Below are 25,306 nucleotides of genomic sequence, written 5' to 3' on the forward strand. Positions count from 1 at the left end.
AGTCCGACGGGTGCCTCCTCGCTTCTCCATTCCACCAACAAGTCAGGAAATAATGCCAGGTGGCAGTGTGAACATAACTTGCGTGGCAGTGGGGTCACCAATGCCTTACGTCAAGTGGATGCTGAATTCAGAGGACTTGACACCAGAGGATGAGATGCCAGTAGGCAGGAATGTTCTTGAACTGAGCAGTGTCCGTGAGTCCGCCAACTACACCTGCGTGGCCATGAGCAGCCTTGGTATCATTGAAGCTGTGGCGCAAATCACCGTCAAATGTAAGAGATAACTCTTCTTGTAAAGAAGGGTATTTATTTAGGAGCTTAATTAGCTTAGTTTTAATATTTAAAGTCAAACACAGTTTTAATGTATAAAGCTGTACTGCTCATTGTAAAGTTGTTCTTTCAGCTGCCTTCATAATAAGTTTAAACTTACTCTTTCCTTCCTTTCATCACCATAGCTCTACCCAAGCCTCCTGGTACCCCTGTGGTTACTGAAACCACGGCAACCAGTGTGACCATCACGTGGGACTCAGGCAACCCAGACCCAGTGACTTACTATATCATTCAGTACAGGGCCAAATCCCCAGACAGCAAATATGAGACAGTGGATGACATCACAACCACACGTTACAGTATTGGTGGCCTCTACCCTAATACAGAGTATGAAATTCGTGTCTCAGCAGTCAACACTATTGGACAGGGTCCCCCAAGTGAACCAGTGGAAACTCGGACTGGTGAGCAAGCGCCAGCAAGTCCACCAAGAAACATACAGGCCCAGATTATATCCCAGAATACCATGATGGTACGATGGGAGGAGCCCGAGGAGCCCAATGGGCAAATCAAGGGCTATCGTGTGTATTACACAATGGACGACTCACAGCCAATGAGTCTTTGGCAGATCCATAATGTCCAGGACAGCATTATTACCACTATCCAGAGCCTGGTTCCTCAGGAGACATACACAATCAAAGTCCTGGCATTCACTTCTGTAGGAGATGGACCCTTTTCAGAGCCCATTCATGTCAAAGTCTTGCAAGGAGGTAAGAATGTGCCAAATGATTCCATTGCTTCTATTAAATGCCATTTCTAAACACTACAAAGCTGCGTATTATATCGAAAAAGATAGATGAAATAACAAGAAAGTTTTACAAAAAATGTGTGAATGCTTCACCTGTTCTCAAGCCTTCTGCTTAAGAAGTAGTCTTTGAAACCAATAGAGAGCATCTTCAGCTTTTTTTGTGCATCAGCAGCACATTCTCTTAAATATTTCATTAGACTATGCCTGCTGCCAAAAAGACAAGTTTTCTCCCCCCGCTGTGCAAAGTTCACATACACATCTGCAGCCTCTGCAGATGACGACAAAAGCCTGTTTGATCATTGAAAGCTAAAGAACCAACATATGACAACTCACCAGGATGAGTTTTAGAGCGTAGCAAAATCACGGCATCAATACTTGAGCAAGGAGGTGCATCCAACTGTTACACGACCCAGAAGAAGCGGAGCATATTTGTACCCAGCTTATCACATGGGCAGGAAATTCAATTGTGAAAGATAGTCAATAAACCTTGATTTTATTACAACTAATATGTGGTCAACCATTGCCCTATTTGGTTATACTTAATGTTAATGTTAGTTGAGTATTGGTCCAGGTATCATTGTTCAATCTGTAACGTCATCCAACTGTGATCCAATACAAATTAACCATCAAAAAAACGTGAAACAAACGACGTGTTTTTTGAAGTACAGATTTTGTGATTGATACCCAGACCAGCATTAACTGAACATGAGGAAGACTTGATCGACAAAATCTTAAGACTTTTTACTCCATTGGTTATTGGATGTTTCCACGTAGAAAATGGATTTCCTTATTATTACTTGTACTTTCTTCAATGTCATTCAACAATGCTCTCTGCTGTGTTCTTCAGTTCCGGGTCAGCCGTCCAAATTCCAGGTTGGTGCTGTGTCTGACACTAGCATTGAGCTGACCTGGGAAGCCTATGAGAAAGAAGGGATTATAAATTATGAACTTCGATATATGGAAGGCAGTTTCGGTACCCAGGTAAGAATTTAACTGTTTCACTTTGAATTCTACTCTTCATTGAATGAACATCACATCTTGACAATACAACCTTTAATTTCCACTGAAGACATTTTCTATCAGACCTGCCAATAACACTGTTCTCTGTATAGATAAAGAAAACATTTGGACCCACATCCTCATATGTTGTGGAAGGTCTCCGCCCAAACACTGAGTACCACTTCTCCCTGGCAGCCGTCTCTAACAAAGGCATTGGAGCCTTCACCAATGACATATCACAGAAGACCTTGCAAGCCAGTATGTAGCCTTCTATTAAGTCCTCCCTCCCATTTTCTTTGTGGGTTGGTTAACAAAGAATTTTTTCCCCCAGAGCAGTTCAATCATTTTTTTCTCTTCTTAAGTGAATGTTGATGGCTTTTATGTGCTTTATTCCTACACTGGATGATTGAAAGCATATCAGATGTCAACGTTATCGTCAACTTTGAACTGTGACTGTGTTTTTCTGAGACACAATCAGGGTTTTTTTTTATCGATGAACCACATAGCAAAAAATGCTTGTGTGTCACTAAATTCTTCCTAAAACAAGTGTTGTCATATTTCTGCATTTCATCTTGATTTTGTTAACCTAAATGTGAACATGTGATGGCTTTTTTTCTACCTTATATCAAGTGGCACTTTGATCACAGTTTTCTTTTATAGAGAGTTGGGGTTAGACTTTTTCTATAAAGGGCTAAAGCCACTTTTGAAAACAAGTGTGTTACAACCTTTTCATTCTAGAACTGTCTTATTTCCTTACTTGGCATTGGTGTTAAACATACCCACAGCTGTCAAACATATCCAGCATACGTAGACTGACAATGTTGGAGTTTCTTTATTTCCCTTTCTCTTCTGTTCATATTTGTTTTTCCTTTGTCAACAGCAAGTGCACTTTCTTCCACTTGACAGAGACACAAAAAATGTTGGTTCTCCTCTTAGACTGAAAAGGCTCTCCTATGAACTGTTTTCAGTTCGTGGATGAGAAATGTGGGTTTAGTTTAGTCATGAAGATAATTAGACAAGGCCAAAAGTACCCAGACACTTACCTCCTGATTTAATTTCAGTGTATCAACGTTGAACTATACACTATATATATAGTAGCTTGGTGGCTGAGTACTAGCATTAGCTTTGGTCTGATTTAAGCTAATGAGTTATTGAATGTTGTTTTACCTTTAACTATAGCCCTCCAGATTTTCACTTTCCATGGTTTGAGTTTCTTATACGTCTTATAAAGAAGTATAAGAGCCTCCCAACCTAAATAATGGAAGGAAAACAGCAGCTGTATGGTTGATTGATACTGAAGCATCTTGATACTTTACTTTATACTTTATTTCAGACCCAAATTATTTAGAGATAAGGTATTGATGATAACAATTATGTCATAGCCATTATACCTGTGATAGAGAATCAACAATCACAGAAAAAGATATGCCAATACATTTTGGATTGGCTTCATCAGACTATAAAATCAGATCATTTTTACTGGAACATAGGAGAGCCTTTGTCGTTGGAGTAGACTGCTCTTAACACATTTTCTGTTTCTACCAGTGCAACTTGTTGGCTGCCCCCCCACATCTGCGCTGTGGGGGCTTTGGAACAACCACTTCACAATTATTTTATGTTGTGCAGCAAAGCTACACAGACAGTGCAGAGTCACTGAGGAGAGCGCCAGTTGCATGTGACATTCACTCCTGCCCATCGAGGGTGCTGTTGAAAATCTATCACTGCACTGTTGATCTTTGATCAGTCCAGGCATGACAATACTTTCTGTTCATCAAGCCCCATTTCTGTCTTGGCGTCTCTTGAGTGTCTGTGCACATCATCACCTGTCGATGTGTGTTTGTGATTTCCTTACCCTTGTTCTCTGCATTTGTTTTGGACCGGTAAATCGCAAGCTGATTGGATTTGAAACACTCCTCTCTTCCTCTCACATCACACTACTCCAAATCTGTTTCTCTCTTTGCCACTTGTTTCCCTGTGCAATGGAAGAAAAACTCTCCTTGGAATGGCTTGACATCTCCTTGTTCACTTTGTGTCCTCTTCCCTTTCTGTTGAGTCTTTGAAAAAAAGTTTTGAGTTACATTTTTTATTTTTTTTATTTATTTTACTTTAGGGGTTATCTGAATATTAGTTTCACATAACTCTGAGCAGAAGCATTCTGCTATTTTTCATTCTTGTTGAATTCTCCAGAACAACAACCTAAAACAGCACAGTAAGCACCTACAGACAACACTGACAAATCTTTGCCCACCGCATAAATTTGGTGGAAGATAAGTTAACTGATGGCATTTCCCAAATCTCTGCTCGAGAAAACAGACTCATTTTTTTTTACTACTAATCAACAAATTAGAGATGATAGGAAAGATAACTCTTACTCATTAATACTATGTACCTTCCAAAGGGAGGAATCAAGAGTCCCTGCTCAAGCAAGTTTGAGATACAGCCATTGGTTTCTCTAAGTTAAGATAATACAACTCACAGACTAATTCAGACGATTTCCCACACCACAACTTAATAACTAACTTGATCTTTTGGACGCTTTGAGGTAAGTGATTATTTGGTTTGGGGATTCAGTCTGCCATAACCATTTCAAAAGTCCTGTTGGATAATTGTTCAATTATTTTGTGATTGTCTATGATTGATTTGTGTGGGGGGGGGGTTTTGTAATGGTTGTCTGAAGCACAAACTGAGAATTTAACGATTCAATCATGCATTGTACGTAAATGATTGAGCCAACATATCTGTCATTTTGGCTCCTCATACAGAGAATAATGAATCTTTCCGAATCCAAATCAGAAAGGAGCCAAGGCAGTATATTGTTCACAGTTAAAACTGTTAGCCTTAGGTAAACACCAGAAAAAAAAGAGTATTGGATTTATGTTATTTAAGGAGTACTTAGGCAAAAAAAATGCCTAAGTGAACAAAAAAGGCTACAAACTTGCTGCATTTGAAAATATAATAACCTGCAATAAACGTTTCCCTTTTAATGGTTCCCTTTGTCCAATTATACCACACCCAAGTGAAAAGTTTTTTGGGTTTTTTTCATTGTTAAATGGGCACAATCCACTCACAGCCCAAGACATTGTCTGGCAGACTGAAACCCTTTTCCATTTAGTGAAAAAAAAAAAACAGACAGAAAAAATGATTTCCCTGTTTTCTTTGTTGTCCAATATCTGTGGTACAATATGTTTGCAGATTGTTGAAGTTTGTGCCCAGTCCAAGCAGCATTACCAGAGGCTCTTGTCATGGAGTCTACTTCTTGTCAAAAATTCTTGAAAAGTCACTGCAACAAAATAACTATTTTCCCATATCGTTCTCCTCATTTGATCCATTATGACAGACGGGAAACTAACTCCTAAACTAAACTACAAAATAAAGCACAATCATTTCATTGAATTTGACAGTTGACTTTGTGAGATACATGAGTTTTGATTGGCAACAGTGGCCTTCATTCAGAAGCAAGGCCTCTTGGGGTAAGCTGCCATAGTCAGACCAAGTTCAGAGACAATTTTTGTGAGGCCGTTCAGACGTGGCCAGGTGGGTCCACAACCCAGGAGTGGGGTGAGCTACCAGTATCGCTCTTGCTGTCCCCCAGTTGCAAAACATGGTAACAGGAACTAGGATGGACCCTGGGAGTGGGTAGGACTGCTGGGCTCCAAACTAGCAGATAAGAATCCCATTTCATAGCGCCAGAATTAATTTCATGCTTTGCTATGAGCTGTGAGGCAGACCCCTGGATTTTCAGGCTTTGTTACACATTTAGATTATACCTCGAACCTGCCAGTAGCCAGTCAAGTGCTTTCTCTCAAATTAAAGTGGCAGATTCTAAATCCTCTGTATCTAGCCAAACAAGCATTTTAGCTCCCCCCACTTACTGTAATTGCAGGAGCTTTTTAGATAAATTGGAATATGTGTGTGAGCCACAACTCTGCCATTTGGCATCAGGGGGATTAATTCTATAATGATCTACAAATATGAACATCATGTCATTCGAGGCTTCTGAAAAAAAAAAAGCAATTGAAATACAAACATGAGCTCATACTCTGATAGCAAGAACATTGGCAATCTGTGTCATTTCAAGAGTCAACCTGAGGCATAACAACCTTGGAAGCTAAAAGATTTGTATTCATGTATTTAATTTATTTCCCTTGAAATGTTGCATTAATAGCAATACAATGTGAAGGTAGTTGTAATGATTAAGTTTGCCACCAGACCTTGATATTGCAGACTTTAAACCCTAAGCTTCCAGTCATATCACAACAGACTTAAAAGTCAAAGAGAAGGGTATGAATGCAGACATGACTAATTATTTGTCACATAGCATTTAGGAAACTCTTTCAGGGAAGCTTCAAAGGGACCTCAAGTAAAGCATTAGCTGAGTTCCTTCTTTTGTGCTTGTATAGTTCTACTAACCATAATCCCACCACTGGCCTTCATGGGATATATGCACTTTATTAAAGCTGTGCCCCAGCTGGTCTTAAAGTGTTATCAGGCATGAGGATGCCTGTGCACTGTGATAGCTTGGCCCCTGTCAGATTCACAGCCTTTTCCGCGCCACAAAGATTGAGAACTGAGCAATCAGTCTTGACGTGGAGGGTTTGCAAATACAATATGAGCGGAGGAAAGAAGCTGAAAGGCTCAAAATCCAGTAAGACCGTAAGTAAATAAGCCCATTGGACACAGAGGAGGGCTTGAGGACTGTGGCTGAAGTCCTGTCCTATTTGTTGTGTGCTGGAACAGTCGGTCTTCACTGAGAGGAGGCCCCTCTGAGAGTTAAAACCCCTGTTTTTTTATTTTCGTTTTATAAGCCGTTCTACCAAAAGTGACACTGCAGTCAGAACACTATCATTAAACTTTTATGGATTCAGCAGTACAAGTTTTTTTTTCCGTCTTGCTTACTCTATTCTCATGTCATGGCATTCTCAGTATGGCAGTAAGCTCTACCAAGATACATAGAAATGAGGTTATGAAATGGGATTTTTACACTAATTGTTCCATTCCATTCTTGTAAACTAATTGTTTACAAGACTGGGTGTTTGTTGGCAAAAAAAAGCTGAATATCTTAAGAGTGAGTGTTTCCTCTTATGGTCCCCCCTCTCACAGTCTTGTGGACCCTCTAGCCAAAAGATACATAAGAATTTAACAGTCCTGGCAACAGCACAGAGCCAACCCTCTCCCTCTCAAATAATCCAAAAACGGGTCCAAAACGTGTTCCCAATGGGTTGATATTGATGATGGTATTTACTGATTCAAAAACAAGGCATGGATGTCAACATTTCTGGCATGCTATTTTGAGAGAGAAAGTGTTGCAGCTCTCTGACTATAGAGTAAAGACGCTCTTAAGTCAGGTGCTGGTGGTAAGAAAGTCTCTAAAATGTTGTATTTGTGGGAGTCAGGTACGTATGATGCAAACAATGCCTGTGATGTGTTTTTTCTTTTTATTTATTTATTAAGAAGTTAAATGTTCCTATTTTCGATTTATGTTGAGTATCCAGTTTTTTCATGTTTTTTCATGAGTTGTCATTTTTTTTAACCTTGACTGTTGTTGTAGTTCTTTCTTTCAAGTCACCTGGGTTACAGAGAAATTCATTTCCCAGTACCCTCCTTCTGTTCATAATTTATTTCTTAAGCCTTTGTTTTCGAACAAAAACATGCTGCTTGAGTTTCATAGGTGTCCTTTGAGTTTCTGTCTTAAGTTGCTTTGTGTGTAATGCCAATTTTTTATTAATGTGTTTCATTGTGTTTATTTTTTTTATTATTGCACTATTTTTACCTGACATTAGAGCCTAAATGTAATAATGAGTTTTTTACACCAAGATGGGGTTATTACATTCTAATTAAAGAAAAAAAAGCATTGTAGCGGCTAGAGGAATCCTGTCCTGGAAAGAAATATTTGATTTAGAAGTTGCTAGATGTCTAAGTTTTAATATGTTTTGGAAGAAAAGAGACAAAATTAGCCACCATGTTGAAAAGTGTCAAAATGTCAACAGAAAAAGGAGAGACTACTCTTCCTCCCAGCTTACACTTCTTATTAAGCATATACGTAGCTTGTTTTAGCTCATGCAAATTTGTCACAAAAGTTTTAAAACATGTTATTTTTTTAAAAAGTACCCATTATGCTTTAGATTTATATATGTGGTTTATGCTACTCATAACTGCTGTATATTAGTCCTTATTAACCAATCACATTTAAACATTGAACGTTCATTTTATTTTTAGAGTCACTCAAGGTTGGATAAAGTACTTGCCTTATTTACAAGTTTGCTAGTTTGTAATTGTTAAAAAAAAAGCCTCTGCTTTAAACCCAAAATAAAATGCTAAATAGATGACTTAATCACTGTTGATTTTACACAGTGAAACTATTTTATAGCTAATTGTATGAGAGAAGTAGAGTAGTATGCTGAGTTCAGACATTCAATCAGATGACCCGAGCAAATACATTTCCGATTTCTTCTATTGTAATACATTACAGGACAAACAAATGGCTTCTGCTGTAAGTAGAACCAGAGATGAAAGTTTAGGAGAAGATTCTTTAAAATATTGAAAAGCTAAAATTTCATTGAACATAATAAAGGTGTACCTCTCAATGCAAAAATACTGTTTCCAGAACCATATTGGCCTGCATGTATAGTTCAAACCCCCAGGTATTTCACTAGGAAAGCCATCTTGATTCATTATTACAAACCGTGTGCCATTGTTCATTTTGGCCTTTTATTTTGACATTTGCTTGACTATTTTATTTTCATTTAAACATGTTTTGCCTCTGTCTTTGTTTTGCACATTTTTGTTGGAATTGCTCTTGTTGTTTTTTTTTATCCTTTTATCATTTTCTTTATCTCTCCCATCTTTTTGTTTTTGTTTTTCACCCTTCCTCCCTACCCCATCCTGCTCCTCGTCCTCGACCCCCTTCCCTCCTTCCTGCCTGTCCTTTCAACCTCACCAGAGCCCTCAGAACCCCCTCAAGAAATTAAGTGCAGCAGCACCAGCTCCACCACCCTGCTGGTAAGTTGGCACCCCCCGCCTTTGACGAGTCAAAACGGTGACCTGGCGGGGTATAGGGTGCGCTACCAGGTGGTGGGCCTATTGGATGGCGGCAGTGATGATGGGGAGCCCATGGAGGAGCCCACAGTACCTGCAAGTGAAGAGCAGGTGCTGCTGCAGAGATTGGAGAAATGGACCCAGTACAGCATCTCTGTGTCTGCCTTCACTGTGATCGGGTCAGGCCCTGAGAGCGAGCCCCTGATCTGCCGCACTGATGAAGATGGTACATGAATCTCAAAATATCACAGGCTAAATGTCATGTAGAAATTGAGGCATCGATTGTGTTAGTTTGGATTTCCTACTACTATCCAAAATATATAGAAATATCATAGTAGAAAAGGTTTAATATTATCACAAACTGTCGATAAGTAACAGGGCAACATACATTTGTGATACCTGATGAGAGGAACATATTTGACGACATTAGACTTGAGAAATCAAGTGTGTTGCTATTAAAACATAACCAACCAAATGTAATTTATATCAGCCACCACATCCCATGTCCTGCTTCTATCTGTAAGCTTTTAACAGTATCCTAGCGCTCAGCAGAGAGCCGTTAGAGTTTATGAGTGCCATACACTGCAAGTCCATAATTATTCATACATTTATGGTGGCAACAGGAGGTTGGAGGTTAAATCAGCAGGTGTGTGAGGTGGCAACTGAAACCCTTAACTCTACTTCTATCTGAAGTAGAACAGATAACATCCTCTTTAATAACTACTCCTGTATCACCCCTTGTGCACTGCATTCAGACCTTAACTACTCCAGTAAATCCTCATTTATAGGCATAATACAAGTAGTTTTTTTGACAAATAACCACATGGATCAGACAGAAAGAAATAATGCATGTTAAAACAGTTTAACCACAAAAGACAATAACACGATAACACAATACTAGATAGCAAAAACTAAATGACAAAAGGCAGAAGCACAAAAAATAAATGCACAAAATGACAAGTAAAGATGTGAGCATGCCACAGCCCATCGGAATCATTGACGGATGGCTGACATTGCCTTCTATCGTCCTTGATCCATTTCACATCTATTACCACAGCATTTTAAAAAGCATTTATCTGACACTGATATACGACAAGCACAAAAGTAGAGACAGGCTTAAATGTTTACATACTTGTTTTAAAAGACACCTTACCCAGGGGTAAGACCACAGCTCACTGACAATAGCCATAACAAATTTCAAGGTGTCATCACGATAATAATGTATGACAGAGAAGTGCCAGGTAAAGAAATAAGAGCTGGGACTAAAAGGTAGGGGAAAAAATTGGTAATAAACAAGATTGGTGCATGATCCAGGGGAAGGTGGGGGAAATGGGGTTGTGATTTAGAGGGGGAGATGGGACTTGAAGTGTTTGTGGACGAGCAAATGGGGGCAGTTTGAGTGGAGGAGTTCTATTAATGGCACATTCATCTCAAAAAGGGCCAGTCCATGGCACTCTGAAAGGCCTGGAAGCAAGGCCTTCCATAAAGGCCTGTCATTATGACTGAGAGCTCCCTACTACAAGCAGACAGACACAGCAGAGATGTACTGAAAAGCTTGCTGAAACTGGGGGATGTGATACAAGGTTTTTGGTAGATATGCTGGTCTGGATGTTATCTCTGTAGGAGAGACAGACATAGCAGTATGTTCATTGAGTATGTTGTTTGCTTGTATTTAAAGGTAAACTCCCTGCAGACTTTGACTAACTTGCTAACACACATTTATTGGCAACGTTTAAATTAATACCTTCATCAGGCAAACATTTTGTCAAAATGGGCAGGACATCTAAACGAGGAAGAGGTTACAAGCCTGCAACCAATCATTGGTATGATGCCTGTTCTGAAACAGGTTATTGTGATAGCTTCATGTACGAAATCTGTAAAAGAACACAGAGTAATTTTAACTGATTAAACAGGTTGAAGATAGAGCGTGTATTTTTCCACAGTTTTTATTTCTATCTGAAATAGAGGATCAGATCGATGGACAAAATGTTTCAACAAAACTTATTAAAAAAATTATTCTGATTAGAGTTTTTGATTCATCCACAGTTCCTGGGGCTCCTCCAAGGCGGGTGGAGGTTGAAGTCCTCAATTCCACAGCATTAAAAGTGATGTGGCGCTCCTTGACCCCAGGAAAGCAACACGGTCAGATCCGTGGCTACCAAGTTCACTATGTCCGTGTGGAAAATGGCGAGTCTAGGGGCCTGCCCCTAATCAAGGATGTCATGCTGGCCGATGCCCAGGTATGAACATTGAACTGTTTCCTTCTCACAATTTTTTTCCTGTCAAATAAAATTGTACATTTAAATGACAGCCATTATACTCTGACATTGCTCCGTGGATGAGAATCACAAATTTAAAAGTTTAAAAGTTGTACCTACAGTATATGAACTTATGAAGTAGTTATATCTGATAACCAGGTTAGCTATCATCAGAAAACAGCTAATTTAGCGTGAGCCACTTCATAGCTAATCTCATTTTTTGCTCAAAAGCAACTGAAGCCCAGCATAACCTTCTGTCAGTATTGTGCAATTAGTTTAAATATTTGAGAACTCCAAACTCTATGTAATGTTAGCTAGAAAGTGGCCGAATGCTAACATTAGCTGTTTTCCTATGGCAGTAAATGCTTTATGACATATTGGTTTTCGAAAACTAAAGCCCTATTCATACTAGTTTTTCAAGCTTAATCTCCTAGAGGCGTTATGGGGGGACGTCATGTTCCCCCTTCTGTAATGTCTGCCGAGGTAGTAACAGAGGCGTAACAAAGGCGCAACAGTATCAGAGGATTCAGTGTATGTAAGACTCTTGCTGTGCAGTGCTTTTGCAGTGCCTAAACACAATGAGAATTCACAGACTGGGACACCAATATTACGCCATGGTGGAATCAAAACGAATGCACAAAGACATGATTGAGGCTGAGCTTAATTACAACACTTTTAAGGGCTTAAGTTTGCTAACATCTTTCCTATCATATCTTATTTTAAAGGTACCTCTTAATTAATTGTAATGTTAGCTACAACTGGACTGAATGCTAATTGTTATCTGATGAGTCGTTAAATGTGCGTTTTTTGTTTTTTTTTCAAATTAATTGTCTTAGTGCCTTATCTATTATATCTTAACACTATTAAAAGGCTGTTTTAGCCATCAGCTCCTTCTTAATTAAAAGGAATTTTAGCTAGGATGTGGCTGATTGTTAACATTAGCTGGTGTCTGATGGTAATTTATCAGCTATCAAATCTTGGTTGAAACATGCCCTGACACTCCTGCATTTTTACTGTTAATTGTCTTTTCATTTGTTTATCACAATCTGGAAATGTTAAAATGATAGTGAATGACAGTCAGATATCCTCTATTAATGCGACTCACAGCACTTAAGCTTCTCACCCTGAGCGTAATGACAGAGATAAAATGGCTGCAATTTGAAAATGATCAATTCTAACAAATGTATCCAGGTCTTCTTTTGAATGTGTTTTTCAGTCAAGATGCAAAGAGAGTCACTCGTTAAGTAGGATCAAAGTTACACAGATTGAGGGATTTGTTGTTCTGTGACATTTCAAAGAAACTTTGCCCCACTTTCGTGCTCACAAAAAAAGACAAATTGTGTGCTTCTTCCCAGCTGGTTTGGCTTTGCAAATATATCTGCAGTATAGGAAGCGATATGGGTGCTCTCCCCTCTTGGATTTCATTTCATATTGCTGTAATATTCTTTTCCCTTCAGCCCACAACAAGAACTCTAATCACAGCTTCACTCATCTTGTCCTCCGTGTTCTGCTTCTACGGCTTTTATTAAGAATTTCCAGACCCTGCTTTATGGCAACATCGGCCATGAAATGCCTGATTGTATGCTTGTATCAAACTGAAAAAAAGAAAATGCTTATGATAGTATTCTGTGCCCGAGGGGCAAAAGGAAAATTGGCATGAAAACATTTTACCAAAAATATCAGCCTCCACTGACAGCTAGAATTGTAATGGAGCCCTGTACACTGAAATGATTTTTTTTATTTTTTTTACAAACCTTCTGTCAACACATTCTGAGAAATCCTTTCAGAGTGTGACTTTTGTGCAAATGCAGTAACAACAATTGTAATGCAAATTATAGCCTTGATGCAATAGAGTAAACAGCACAAAAAATGAATAGCTTAATTTCCGTTTGATATATTTTGAGAATGAATTACTCAAATAAATTTTAGTTTCTGAATTGAAGGAAGGCTCCATTCAGCCAAAATGCCTCCAACGTTATGATGACATTTCTGGGGATTTTTATGACCCATAAGCCCAGGAGTAGAATTAGCTTAAATTCATTAAATTATGAACACAGAGCCAATGATGAATTCTCTGCAGAAACATATTTTTAGATTGTTAGTTAATTGAAAAAGCCTCCAGCATTAAACCCTAAAGCTGCATATATAGTTTGGGCGTACCTGTTGATGATTTAACACAGAGTTAGCTTAGCATAGTGGTCAAATGGTCAAACTTCTCCAGGCCCATCAAGCACACCTGTCCAACTCTGAGCCTTGTTTCAGCTGCTCCTCATAACATAAGCTTCAAACAGCTTCTCTCTCCTTACCTCCAAAAAAACCTTCTGAACCTATTTCTGATACCCTCTGCTCTGAACCTCTAATGCCCCCGTCTCTCACAATCCTATTTCTTCCTTTTCTTTTCTCTCTCTTTCTGAATTTTTTTAAAAAAAAAAATCACTCTCTCTCCTGCACTCTCCTCTTTGGCGGGGGGGTTAGTGGGAAACGGACGATACAGCCGAATATGTGAGTACGAAGTTTCGCCTGAGTGCTATGTGTAGCTGCGGGGGTATAAACAGTGGGTATTTCATCAGCCTTGTTGGATTCACAGTTTACACAACCCCTCCAGACTTTATTCAATAAGTTTGGATAAAGTGGCTCAGAGGTTACACCTCAGCTCACTCTGGCTGGCCAACTGCTACACTATCTCTGTAAGCCACTAAGGAAAAGAGGACAAACTTCTATTGCCAGCTAGCTTCTACAAAATGGTGGCTGATGCAATATCCACTGCCCGCTGTGCCTGGAATGCTAATGCTACTCTTGCCATGCTGTGTGTTGATGCAGTGTTTTCTGTCTCGTGTTCTTTTGGTGTGTGTTTGTGTTGGTTTTTTTATGATTTTTGAACCATGACATTTAATTTTCTATGTGGTGCCTTAGAATTCCTGTGCTTCCCTTAGTAGACTCGCTTTTTTTTCTCTTTTCTTTTTTTTTGCAATTCCTCTCAAATCCCGGATGATCATTCACAACTGCAGATTTTCTTCAACGAATCGTGCCCTTATTTTGAACCCAGATTTTAAAGCCCCAGTCTATCTGCATTACGTGAATACCATCTCAAGTACCGACAGTACTTATAGCTCATTTACCTTTATTGACCTCTCCCATCCCTCTGCCAAGCAGCCTGTTAAAAACCTCATTCTGCATTCGTTCAAACCTGCTCTCTTGAAAGATTCATTAGAATTGATCGGAAGCCTCTCTTTGAAGAGGACTCAAGGAAACTTAATGGCTGAGGTAAAAACTGCCAGCGAATGGGCAGGATGCATTCAGCATGCATTTATCACAAAGTTAAGTTGTTGATTGGAATATGGCTAAAGGAATAAGAAGGGCTACTTTCCATTTGCATATGTAATGTCCCTGCTCCACCTTGGCAGCTCTTAGGATTTGCTTAATGGAATGGTCTCCCATTACAGAGGAAGAAAATGTTACATTTAATGCATGCCTCGTGAAAATTAATAAAGAGAACCAGGAAACACTTCACTAAGATTAACATTCTGCATAAGGCAGTTTGAGCTGCATGCAGGGGGGGTAAAATCATCAATAATTCAAGACATATTTTGACATTTTCCTGTTCCTGTGTCTTTCCTATCTCCCATAGGAAATGGTCATTGGAGGACTTAAGCCAGACACCACTTACTCCATCACAGTAGCAGCATACACCACCAAGGGGGATGGAGCCCGCAGCAAACCCAAACTGGTGGTGACCAAAGGGGCAGGTGAGTACAATGACATGTTGTATCTGCTGCTGTATTTGCTCATTCCATAGCTGAAATGTTTCTTCTTTAGTCTGCAGTTAAACTAAACCTACCTCAGGGGTTGCTGGGAAATCATCTTTCTCTCATTTCACCACTAACGGGGACCCTCATTTAAGGCCGTAGTTTCGTGCTTTACTAATATTTTGAAAATCAGCAGGGGCCAAATCCCCCCCTCAGCAATTTTCAACAAAAAAATCAAGAACAATTGAGTCAGTGGAGTTGATGTTTGTTTCAAGCAGCATTTATCATTTGAATCATGCTCACCAGACGCTCCACAGATATTTTGAGATCAAGTACTTGTGAGGTTCTTGAAGATTTTTCAGACAGATATTGACAGCTTGAGAACCCCTGTTGGGCCGTTGGTCTAAGCATTAAAGATAAAATCAAAGCTAATGCCTGCACACTACAAAGACTTGTCTTTTTCAATTTTCTCCCTTGTTACCACTCGCAGGCAGGCCAATTCAACCGGACCACATGAGCCTGTGTTGAAGTTAGCAGCTTAGTAACCGTGAGCGTGAGCTAAACCTGTAAAGCTTCAGAGAGTGAAGGCTTTCTTTGTGAGAATTCAGGGCGTCAAGGCAAGCTAGGAGCAACCTTTTGTGTGAGCAAATGTGCAAGGCTTCAAATAGTTAATATGTACATAACTGCATTCATACATTACTTATGTCCAGTATGAACACAAACACATACATACATACATACATACATACATACATACATACATACATACACACAGAAGGTATGTAGACCTTTACTGTGGCATTGCATGGACCTCTGTACAGGCATGAGGTAATACAAGTACAAGCTTATTGATACACAACTCAATCTTTAAACCTAACACACAAACACTGGAAAATCTCCCAGGTCCTGACAGGTGTGTGTGTTACATGTGTCAGGGAGTGTGATGCTGCCAAAGAGGCTTGAGTGAGTGCTGTCACTCTCCATCCTCCTGTCAGGCCGAGCTCACTGATATGCCAGTCTGGCGCAGCCTGTCTGTCCCTCAGAGGGAAAGCCTCCCCTTTTCTTTTTTTATGGCTGAAGTTTAAAGAAACGGTTAATGCCAGGGGGCCGAGATAAATAGAAATAGGGGAATGGGGGAGAAGTGGGGAGACATGGCTCTGCAGAGGGAAGAGGCTGTATTTCTTGTTCAGTGGGATGTTGGGATGGCCCGATGGATAGAAGCGTTTCCAGTAGGTATCGGATTTCTTTCAAATGGGGTTGTTTCTTGAGATCCGTATCAGGCAAAAACAAAGAAAGAACATTTGCTCCTGTGGACTTTAAAAGTTAGGGGCTTTAAAACTGACTACTTTTCAGAAACAAGCCCCAAACAAGACTTAAATGTCTAATTACACCAATCTCATTTAAATCATAAAGAGCATTCAAAAAAAAAAACAAAAAACACAGTTTCTGGAATGGCAACATCATTCTAAAATAACAGCTTTCACAATAGTCCTTATTTCCAAGAACCTTTCCCACAACTTGTTCATTTTAATTTGCTTCAAGAATATGCTGGATGAAGTTGAAGATGAACTGGATGAAAACGAAATGTAAACAATGCTGCACACATAATCTCAGGTATGCTAATTTTGACAAGATGTCTGATAGAGCACTCCAAACATGTATCTCATGATAATGCAAATCCTTAGAGCCTATTATATATAAAGTTGTTTCTTCTTTCTAAGTCACCCTTCAAATACATATTTAGTCATACTTTGCAGAACACTGTAAATATGTGAAATAGTCATCAAAATCAATACTTTTATTTGCACTCAGACACACATTACTCGCGCAACAGCTATAAAGACCTTTATTTTTTGCAAACAGCAGGTTTCTCGCTGTAAGCATTTGCTTTAAGAAATGATGATGTCATAGTTCTGTTAATTTAAGAAGAAAGAAAAACCTGAAAGAGAAATCAATATCGAAGGTCACAACAAGTGGAGATTTTTTTTTTTTTTTTTTTTTTGCTACTACAAAATCGATTCGGATCAGTCGTGAAGATTTTTTCTTGAACATCTTGAATTTCCAACATGCCTCTTTGGAAGTTTGGTCTTTTCGAAAATTGTGCCACAGAATGTATCTCAGGACTCTGTTGGATCTGAAAAAAAAATTAAATGGTGTAAAACTTTTTTTATGACTCACAGAAAAACATCATTCATTCTGCGGCTGGAACCGTCTTTGTTTGCTGAATGAAAGCCAGGTTTTAAAAGTGTCTTTTCATGATTTACACTTTCCCATCTCTTAGAAATGTAACCATGGCTAACGTGAAATAGAGTTTACTTTTTTTTTTCTTGTTGAGGGAGCCAAAACAGAGTTTATTGACAACAGATTGAAATGTTTGTTTCTGGAAGTGTTGTGCTGCACCCATGTGCATTTTTTCACTGCCACAATCAATGACATCTCTTGTCTTCTTTTCTTGACTGGCCCTTTATTGTGAGGAAGTTTGAAAATAATAATAAAAGCTTACACTGTCAAAAAAAAACTCAAAACTGAATGAAACGGCATGTTTCTCAGAGACAATTCTCTGTAGGTAACCTGCTGTTACTTGAGACCTTCTGAGCTCACAGCAACAGAAAAAAAAAGTTAGATTTGAGGCATGCCAAGTCAGCGAGAGGTTCTCAGGAGAGAGCTGATGTGTGCGCAGAAAGGGACAAAGGATATAAATATATTTATCTATACTGTATAAAAGCTGTTCGCCTTTTCCTGAGACAATTTATCTGGTCATGGCGCGATGATGGACTGAGGGATGTATTTATATCTGGAAGTTTCGCTTCATCAGTTTATTGCCAAGTACACTTACATATCTAAAGAATTTGTCTTGGTTTATTGGTGCTAAAAAACAGTGAACATGGCAAGTAAGGCTTGAACAGCAAGAACTTAAATAAAATATAAGGAGCAATTAGTAATATATAAAATAGAATTTAAACAATGTCAAATATAAAGAACAATAACTTGAGCTGTTTGTTACCATGTGAAGTGGTTTGCATTATGCATTAATTATGTTGCAAGTCAAGAGTTGATATAGATGCAAATGAACTCAGTCACATTGTTCCCAGACAGAAACAGAACACATTAGAAGGGTTTCCTGCACTTGAAATATCTTGTCAGCGAGCAGACTCCCTTCCCCCCCGACCTGAAAGCACTTTATTATGAATGTTTCATCCTGTTAGAGGATGCTGAGGGATGCCGGTGTGTATTAAAAGGAGTGGATGCCTCAGATACATCAGCCCTGGTTGTATGTTCAGTAACTTCCTGTTTTGTATGTTGGACACTCATGTTTTTACCCCTTCTCTTGGTCTTTTTTCTCTCTTTTTTTTTCTTTGAAATGTTTGGACTCTAAATGGGCCATGTAAGCTCTGTTGCAGATTTGAGTCCATGTACTGTAATTTACTACCCTTCCATGTACTGTACTCACACATACACTCTGTCTGTAACCAGGCTAAATTAAAAGCAAAAGTAAACAAATCATGTAAGTTAAGGGTTAAAAAAAGACTTCTTATAATTAGATAATCCAAATAACCATTAGCAAGCCGTAGCTAAGAGAGCAGGTGATTTCATTTGAGGACATATTTTAAATGTACATGTATGCGAGAAAAGTCAATTGGAGACATGCAAAGAAGCGATGTTTTTGGATTAAAAATGATGGTATGTGTGCATATATCTGGTGTGCACAAGAGAGGGAGGAAATGAGAAGGAAACCTGATCACCCCTTTTCTCAATCACGCTGAGTGAGTGTCAACAGCAGGCTGTTAATACTGTGGCCTGATGGGAAACGTGCTGGAGGCCCGCGAGGAGGGATTGAGCCAGGGTCGAACTTGAAAGGGGTTGTAGAAAGAGAGAGGGATGGAGGGGGGCAGAGTAGGGGGTGATGGATGGGGGAGTGGTGGGACAAGGGGGTACTAAATGAAAAGCGGGATTGGCCTGGGTGCAAGGGGAACACTGGGTGAAAGAATAAGGTAGAGTATTAGGGAGGAGAGAGATGAACACAGAGGAGAGGGACAATCATGGCGGCGAAGAAGCCCAGAATCACTCATGGAGAAACGCACACACACATACACACACAAACATTTCTGCCTCCTCATATCCTTGTTGGGCCATCTTTTCCAGCAGATTGCTCCTTGTCCTCTGTCACCTTCATCATCCCTGATTCACTCCTTATTCACCCTCTCACCATGTCCTTACTCTCCTATCTCTCATCACTCCGAGCACCATGAAAAAAACACCCATCTGTTGGGTCAGTACCCATGATTCTTCTCCATCCGGTGCAATTGAGCACTGTTTTAAAAGTACAAATAATGGTATTGTTTCGGGGCCACAAAGGTTGTAATGGACACAGTTGATACCCTGACGAGGGTTGATGAAGAAAACACAGAAACCTAGTGAGTCCAACGCAGACACTCACAGAGTCATCACCGGATCATTATCTTCGGTTCTATTTCCTTTATTAGCGGCGAGCACGAAGGCATAGTTGGCTTTAAATGACACCAAGCTGAGCTATAGTATCTAGGCGAGGAGTATTAGGAGCATTTGTCTCACCCAACTCCAGGCGCCCCCGCCTTTCCATTACCGGGAAAGGCTCAGCCGACAAGCCTACATCCACCCACCAAACTCCCATCTTCCGCTAGCAGCAGTCCTCAGAAAGAAGACCATTAGCAAGCGGAAATGAATAATACGAGCAAAAGGATAAGACTGTAAAGTGGAGTGCTTTGTGTGTGTGTGTGTGTGTGTGTGTGTGTGTTTTACAGCACATACACGCACATTAAAGACTTTCCTCTTGATATTGGATTTGAAACTGTATGTAGGCACATGTACACAGACACACACATGCACAATGATACTATTCCACTGAGAAGGAGCACTTTACTCCAGACTAATGCTAGCTTCTCCAAATGACTTTAAGTCCACACTGGGCAGCAAGCCAAACAGCTCTGTGTGCAGGTGGAATGGTGATATAGCAGCTGGAGCTGGCTGCATACCAGGGCCTTACCATCAAACACATACATGCACAATCCTCATAATTCAACACATACAAAGATGCAGATTTACACAAGGCACAGACTGCATGAATAGAGGGCTGAAATTGATGCTTGAAATGTACAAAAAGGCCCATGCATCATAACTGATGCTGCGTAAGATACTGTTTAAATGTTTTCTGCACTTCCAAACACAGTTTATAATTTGTATTCAGCATACTCGGCATTTCTTTTGTTTATACTGATAAAAGCTCTCACTAGAAGGACCAACGAATCTGCTGCCGACCTATTTTGCAGATCCAGTTCACAAGCTTTTTGGAATCAGATATACGTGCAATCTTTTTTAGGGGAATGGAATTAAGTTAATAATAATGTATAAAATCCACGTTTTTCAACCTGAAATGTTAACATAGCCTCTAGTTGACTGTCTGTCCTGCCTTTGCCTTGTTTATCCGAGACAGAAGCGACATACATGAGTGAGCTGAGCTAGGATCTATTTACAGAACAACTCGGCTCAAGTGTGAATCAGACGCACTCATCTCTCTCAAAGCTTTGACAGCAACCTGAGGGGCTGAAGGCTTCCCCTAACTACTGCTGCCTCGATCAAACTTGATGGGGCCTTGGAAGGAGAGTTAAGACGAGGTGTGTGTCATCCATAAGAGAGGCAAAACTGGGCCACTCTGAAGAATGGTGTCTAGACCCCAAGTGTAGCTCATCCATTTTACAACAAGGGAGGACTCTTACAGCTGAAATAGGCACTGTTCTCTGCTGAAAGTTTTAGTGATGCTTTGCAGTACACAAATGCTTTCGGTTGGGTTAGGGCTACAATGTATCATAAAATCATAATGGGTACACTGATCACTCAAGAATTTAGAGGCTCTGTGGATTCCTCCACAACTTTCTGCACCAAACCGGACTCACTTTATGTAGCTGTTATCTGCTGGATGGCAGAAATAAAAATCTATTATTAGTCTAGACGGTCATTTGTTTATATCTATTATGTGTATGGAACTTTTAAGTGCATTCCCATTTATGTTGGGTTGACTGCTTGCCCTATAGAGTTACTAATTAAAGTGTTCCGCAGAACTTCTCCTCAGATTAACTTCACACTGAAACTTTTGTCCCTTGTTTCAACAGCAGAACACACAAGTTAAATGTGAGGTAGAAAGGACAGACAGACGGATTCTGTAGTTTTATAGTCATTCACTAAAAACTCTAGAGTCTCATCTGCAGGCAGCCCACGATAACTTTTTAATGATAACATACATTATAAATATCATGCAGCACGTGTCATTAATTGTTTCCAAGTTAATGTTTTTTTGGGAGGTTTTTTCCGTATATGTGGTATTTGCTAAATCGTAATTACTTTGAAACCTTTTATTTTAAAAACATTTCCATATAACAGTGAAGCACATACATTAATATATGCTTTGTGTCTTTGTTCCCACAGTGCCTGGTCCTCCCTATATTTCAGTGGTTCAGGACTCAGACACATCAGCTGTGGTTCGCTGGGACCCTCCTGATCTGACCAATGGCATGGACCTGATGGGTTTCCGCCTCCAGTTTGGCCGAAAAGATGTGTCTCCTTTGGCCACACTGGAATTTGCACCGCAAGAACGGCAGTACTCTGTGTCCAAAATTCACCGGGGTGCCATCTATCTCTTTAAAATCTCAGCCAAGAGCAGGGGGGGCTTTGGGGATGAGGCTTCTGTAGAACTCAATGTGCCTGAGAAAACGCCAGGGGGATATCCTCAAATTGATGGGAGCTCCAACGTGACATGTTGCTCAGTGCAGCTGTCCTGGTCTCCCCCTGTGCTGGCAGAGAGGAACGGGGTTATTACGGCATACACGTTGGCCTATAAGGAAACCGGTTCTGGAGGAGCACCAAGTGAGCTCCGATTGCCCCCGAGCCAGTCCAACTATGTGCTCAACAGCCTCAAACCCAACTCAGCGTATGATGTGAAAATACGAGCGCACACCAGTATAGGTCCAGGGCCCTACAGCCCGCCTATCCAGTATCGGACCGTGGCCTTTGATCCAACAGGTAGGGCTTGCCTGTTTCTTTCAGAACCCGGTTGGCAGGGGGTTGGAATTTGGCTAAAAAACTGTCTACAATCTGCAACTACACTAAAATGAAAACTGCCCCACCCCCTCCTTCAACCACCTCCACTCGTCAAGAGAGAAAAAACATGATATTAAAATTGTTTGACCTGGGACACTCACTTCACTAACCCAAACAAGGTAAAACCCAAGTCAGTAAGTTATAGTCAGTCATTTTGAGAAAGAGGAGAGCAGCATAGAACCTCAAGGTAAGTGCTGTTTGGTCAGACACTCCTGTCAGTCATCCTTGCAACCCTTTACCAAGCACACTCACTCATCTCACATCCCAAGGTAGGAGCTCAGCCAAACTCAGTCACTCTAAGAGTATGTTTGGATTATTCTAAGATGACAGACAGCAGATTTTGTTTCTTTTTTTTATTTTAGTTTTTGGGTTTTGTTTTGTTTTTGAGATATACCACCCTTCCAAACCCCCTTCCTTCCCTAATTCCCTCACCCCCTGTCCTTATGGGACATCTTGTGGCATGGCATCCCCCAGATGCACTGCTAAGGACTGTTGGCATGCTTTGTTTTGGGTCTGTCTCTATGCCCCCCTGGCAGTGCGTTGGCAGTGCCAACCTTGACTCGGTAAGGCACCAAGACCACATGGATCAATTGTTAATCTTGATCTATCCAAAGTGGTGATGGGTCCATAGGTGATGAGTTAGGTTGGCACTACCCACGTTGTCTAGCCAGTGGGCACACTTTGTTCTCCATCGGTTTTGTCGTCCATGAGTCTTTTGTGCTGTGTGTCTTAACCAATAGCGTTACCCTTCTCACAGCCAATCACAGCTCACCGATACACTCACTCTCCAACCAAGAAGAATTTTGCAGGGGAACAACTTCTTTATTTAAAACAAAGGTTCTTCTTTTGTTTTTCATTCCTAGGTCGTTCTACATGCCCGGTTTATTAACTGTTCTATTTCTCTGTTATTCTTTCCTTCAATATTTCATCTCAACAGATGTTCCAAAGAATTTCACTGTCAAGTGGGCAACTAAGACCACAGTGGTCCTTGCGTGGAAGTTTTCTGAGAGCAGGTCTCCATACAAATGCACAGTGAGTTCATTAGGGGGGATGCAATTATTTGAATTGTAGGCTCTAAACCATCTTAATGCGAAAAACATTCTGGTAACGGCAATCTGAATTCCTGAGCTAATTCCCATTTTACGCACTGAAAAAAAAAAAGGGCTGGGCTTTACAGTAAGTGCAATATTAAGATATATTGTATACTTCAGTGCATGATTATAATCTGAAACATTTTAACCAAGTCTGCTCTCTTACCTGACCAGTCTCATGAACACGTGTCTATCTTTTACCAAACAAGTCAATAAGCATCTACAATCAATTTTGCCAATATTCATTAAACTTCTGGATTTTTTTTTATCAAATTTTAGATTGAGTACAACCGTCAAAAGATGGATGTGGACGCCAGACAGATGAGGGTGCTCATAACTGGACTAAGGCACAACAACACCTATGAGTTTAGGGTGACCTGCCAAGAAAGCATGGATGGTGGGCCAAGACATCGTGTCTTTGCCAAGACAGCGCCCCAAATCTTGCTCAAGAAACCCAAGTTAGACATGTATGCTCAGCCTGAGAACATGTTCACCATGTCCTTTCCACCGGTCGATTACAAGGATGTCAAGTGAGTGAAGTTTTTCTGAAGAAGTGGTTCTGTAAGCGCTCTCTGGTTACCATTTAGGGCAGAGGCACAAACTCTTGAGAAATTAAAGGAAATGGATGAAGCTTTCAAGATTTCTTTGATTTTTTAAAAATGATTAATGTTCCAATACTATTTTGTCCATCCTCAACCAATGTAAATATCAGTACCTGAACAACTCTAGGTTATATGAAGGTTTAGTTAATATTAACAATGAACACCATTGCAAGCATTACAGTACTACACTTGCATTTCCTGTCATCTTTGGAATGTTTGTATCTGAAACACCAAATAATATCAATCGCTTCATTTTTGTTTGTTTACTTGTGTGTTTGGCATGTATTCAGGAATTTCTACGTGGTTGTGGTTCCACTGAAGAGGACCTCTGGAATTGTCAAGAACCTTAACAATCCTGATGAAATGGATATGGAAGAGGTAGGATATTTTCAGGATTTATTCTGGCAGAACAAATAGTTTTAGGCATGTACGCCTGCATGTTTTTGCAAAGGAAGAGGAAGATTCTACATCAGTATCTTTTTTTAGACTTTCCTCTTTGTTGTCTCTTGCCAAGCTGTGTTTTCAGAATTCCAGGAATACACATTTGTTTCATTTACAGTCGCATGTGCAATTGTTTTTCTACATGTCATGTACTGTACACAAGCCATGCAACACAGACAAAAGTGTTTCTCTGCTATGCTAATGTATTCCCCCAAAGCCAGCAGGAGAAAGGATTACACAATCTTCTCCCACTCTTTCCAAAGCCCAGGGTCACCTTGACTGCCAAATCAACAGCTACCCCCCCTATTGGATTTGGAATTGCACACATTCCCTCTGCCTACTGCCTGACTCTGTCTGCAGTTTGAAGTTAGCCTGAAAGTCATTAGCTCTTTTAAGTCCGAGGGTTAGATTGACAGTAGGTTAACTTTGGTTTCAGTCAGTCCAGGGATTTTTTTTCTTGTACAGAGAAACTCTTCACCATACGTATTTGCTGTAAAAATAATTGAAAAATTCCACCCCTTCAAGGTTTCATTGGTTGACTCGTTTGCATCAATTTTCCGAATGTGACACTCCCATTGATGTGATTACCATTCTTGTAGTTTTAAGCAAAATGGTGAAAACCAAAGAGGACCAGAAAAAAAAGTGAACTTATACCCTTTTGCATCAATCAGCTGTTGCGTGAGGTGACCCCAAAGCGCCGTTCACGTCGTCAGTTGGCTCAGCTGGACCAGAGGAAACCCTACATCACAGCCTGCTTCAGGCAGCTGCCCTCCAGCTTCACCGTGGGATCTGATCATCGCCACAGCAGCTGTGAGAACAAGCCCCTTGAACATGGCCAGGAGTACGTCTTCTTCCTGCTGGCTGAACTCAATACCACTGCCGGGGTGAGTTACGTGTTCAGTTCCATTCAGTTCAGTTTAAGCCATTTT

General features: G+C 40.2%; 2 protein-coding genes across 10 annotated transcripts in view; both read left to right on the forward strand.

Moving 5' to 3' along the window:
• The window catches only part of ptprsa (protein tyrosine phosphatase receptor type Sa), a 214,364-nt gene that overhangs the window by 148,690 nt on the left and 40,368 nt on the right, over positions 1 to 25,306 (forward strand). For 5 of the 8 annotated variants that reach the window (XM_079349634.1, XM_079349635.1, XM_079349633.1 and 2 more), the window contains 13 exons: positions 3 to 272; positions 455 to 1,036; positions 1,922 to 2,055; positions 2,187 to 2,331; positions 9,014 to 9,334; positions 11,155 to 11,348; positions 13,842 to 13,868; positions 14,995 to 15,112; positions 21,572 to 22,165; positions 23,181 to 23,275; positions 23,614 to 23,864; positions 24,227 to 24,314; positions 25,049 to 25,261. In XM_079349634.1, coding sequence (XP_079205760.1) covers positions 3 to 272; positions 455 to 1,036; positions 1,922 to 2,055; positions 2,187 to 2,331; positions 9,014 to 9,334; positions 11,155 to 11,348; positions 13,842 to 13,868; positions 14,995 to 15,112; positions 21,572 to 22,165; positions 23,181 to 23,275; positions 23,614 to 23,864; positions 24,227 to 24,314; positions 25,049 to 25,261 — 3,032 coding nt within the window. The remainder of the gene's footprint in view (positions 1 to 2; positions 273 to 454; positions 1,037 to 1,921; positions 2,056 to 2,186; positions 2,332 to 9,013; positions 9,335 to 11,154; positions 11,349 to 13,841; positions 13,869 to 14,994; positions 15,113 to 21,571; positions 22,166 to 23,180; positions 23,276 to 23,613; positions 23,865 to 24,226; positions 24,315 to 25,048; positions 25,262 to 25,306) is intronic. The other 3 variants (XM_079349638.1, XM_079349639.1, XM_079349640.1) reach the window with 2 other exon arrangements.
• The window catches only part of LOC306827678 (GRAM domain-containing protein 2B), a 172,308-nt gene that overhangs the window by 53,142 nt on the left and 93,860 nt on the right, over positions 1 to 25,306 (forward strand). The window lies entirely within an intron of this gene.

Source organism: Symphodus melops (assembly GCF_947650265.1).
Source record: "Symphodus melops genome assembly, chromosome: 8".
Lineage (NCBI taxonomy): Eukaryota > Metazoa > Chordata > Actinopteri > Labriformes > Labridae > Symphodus > Symphodus melops.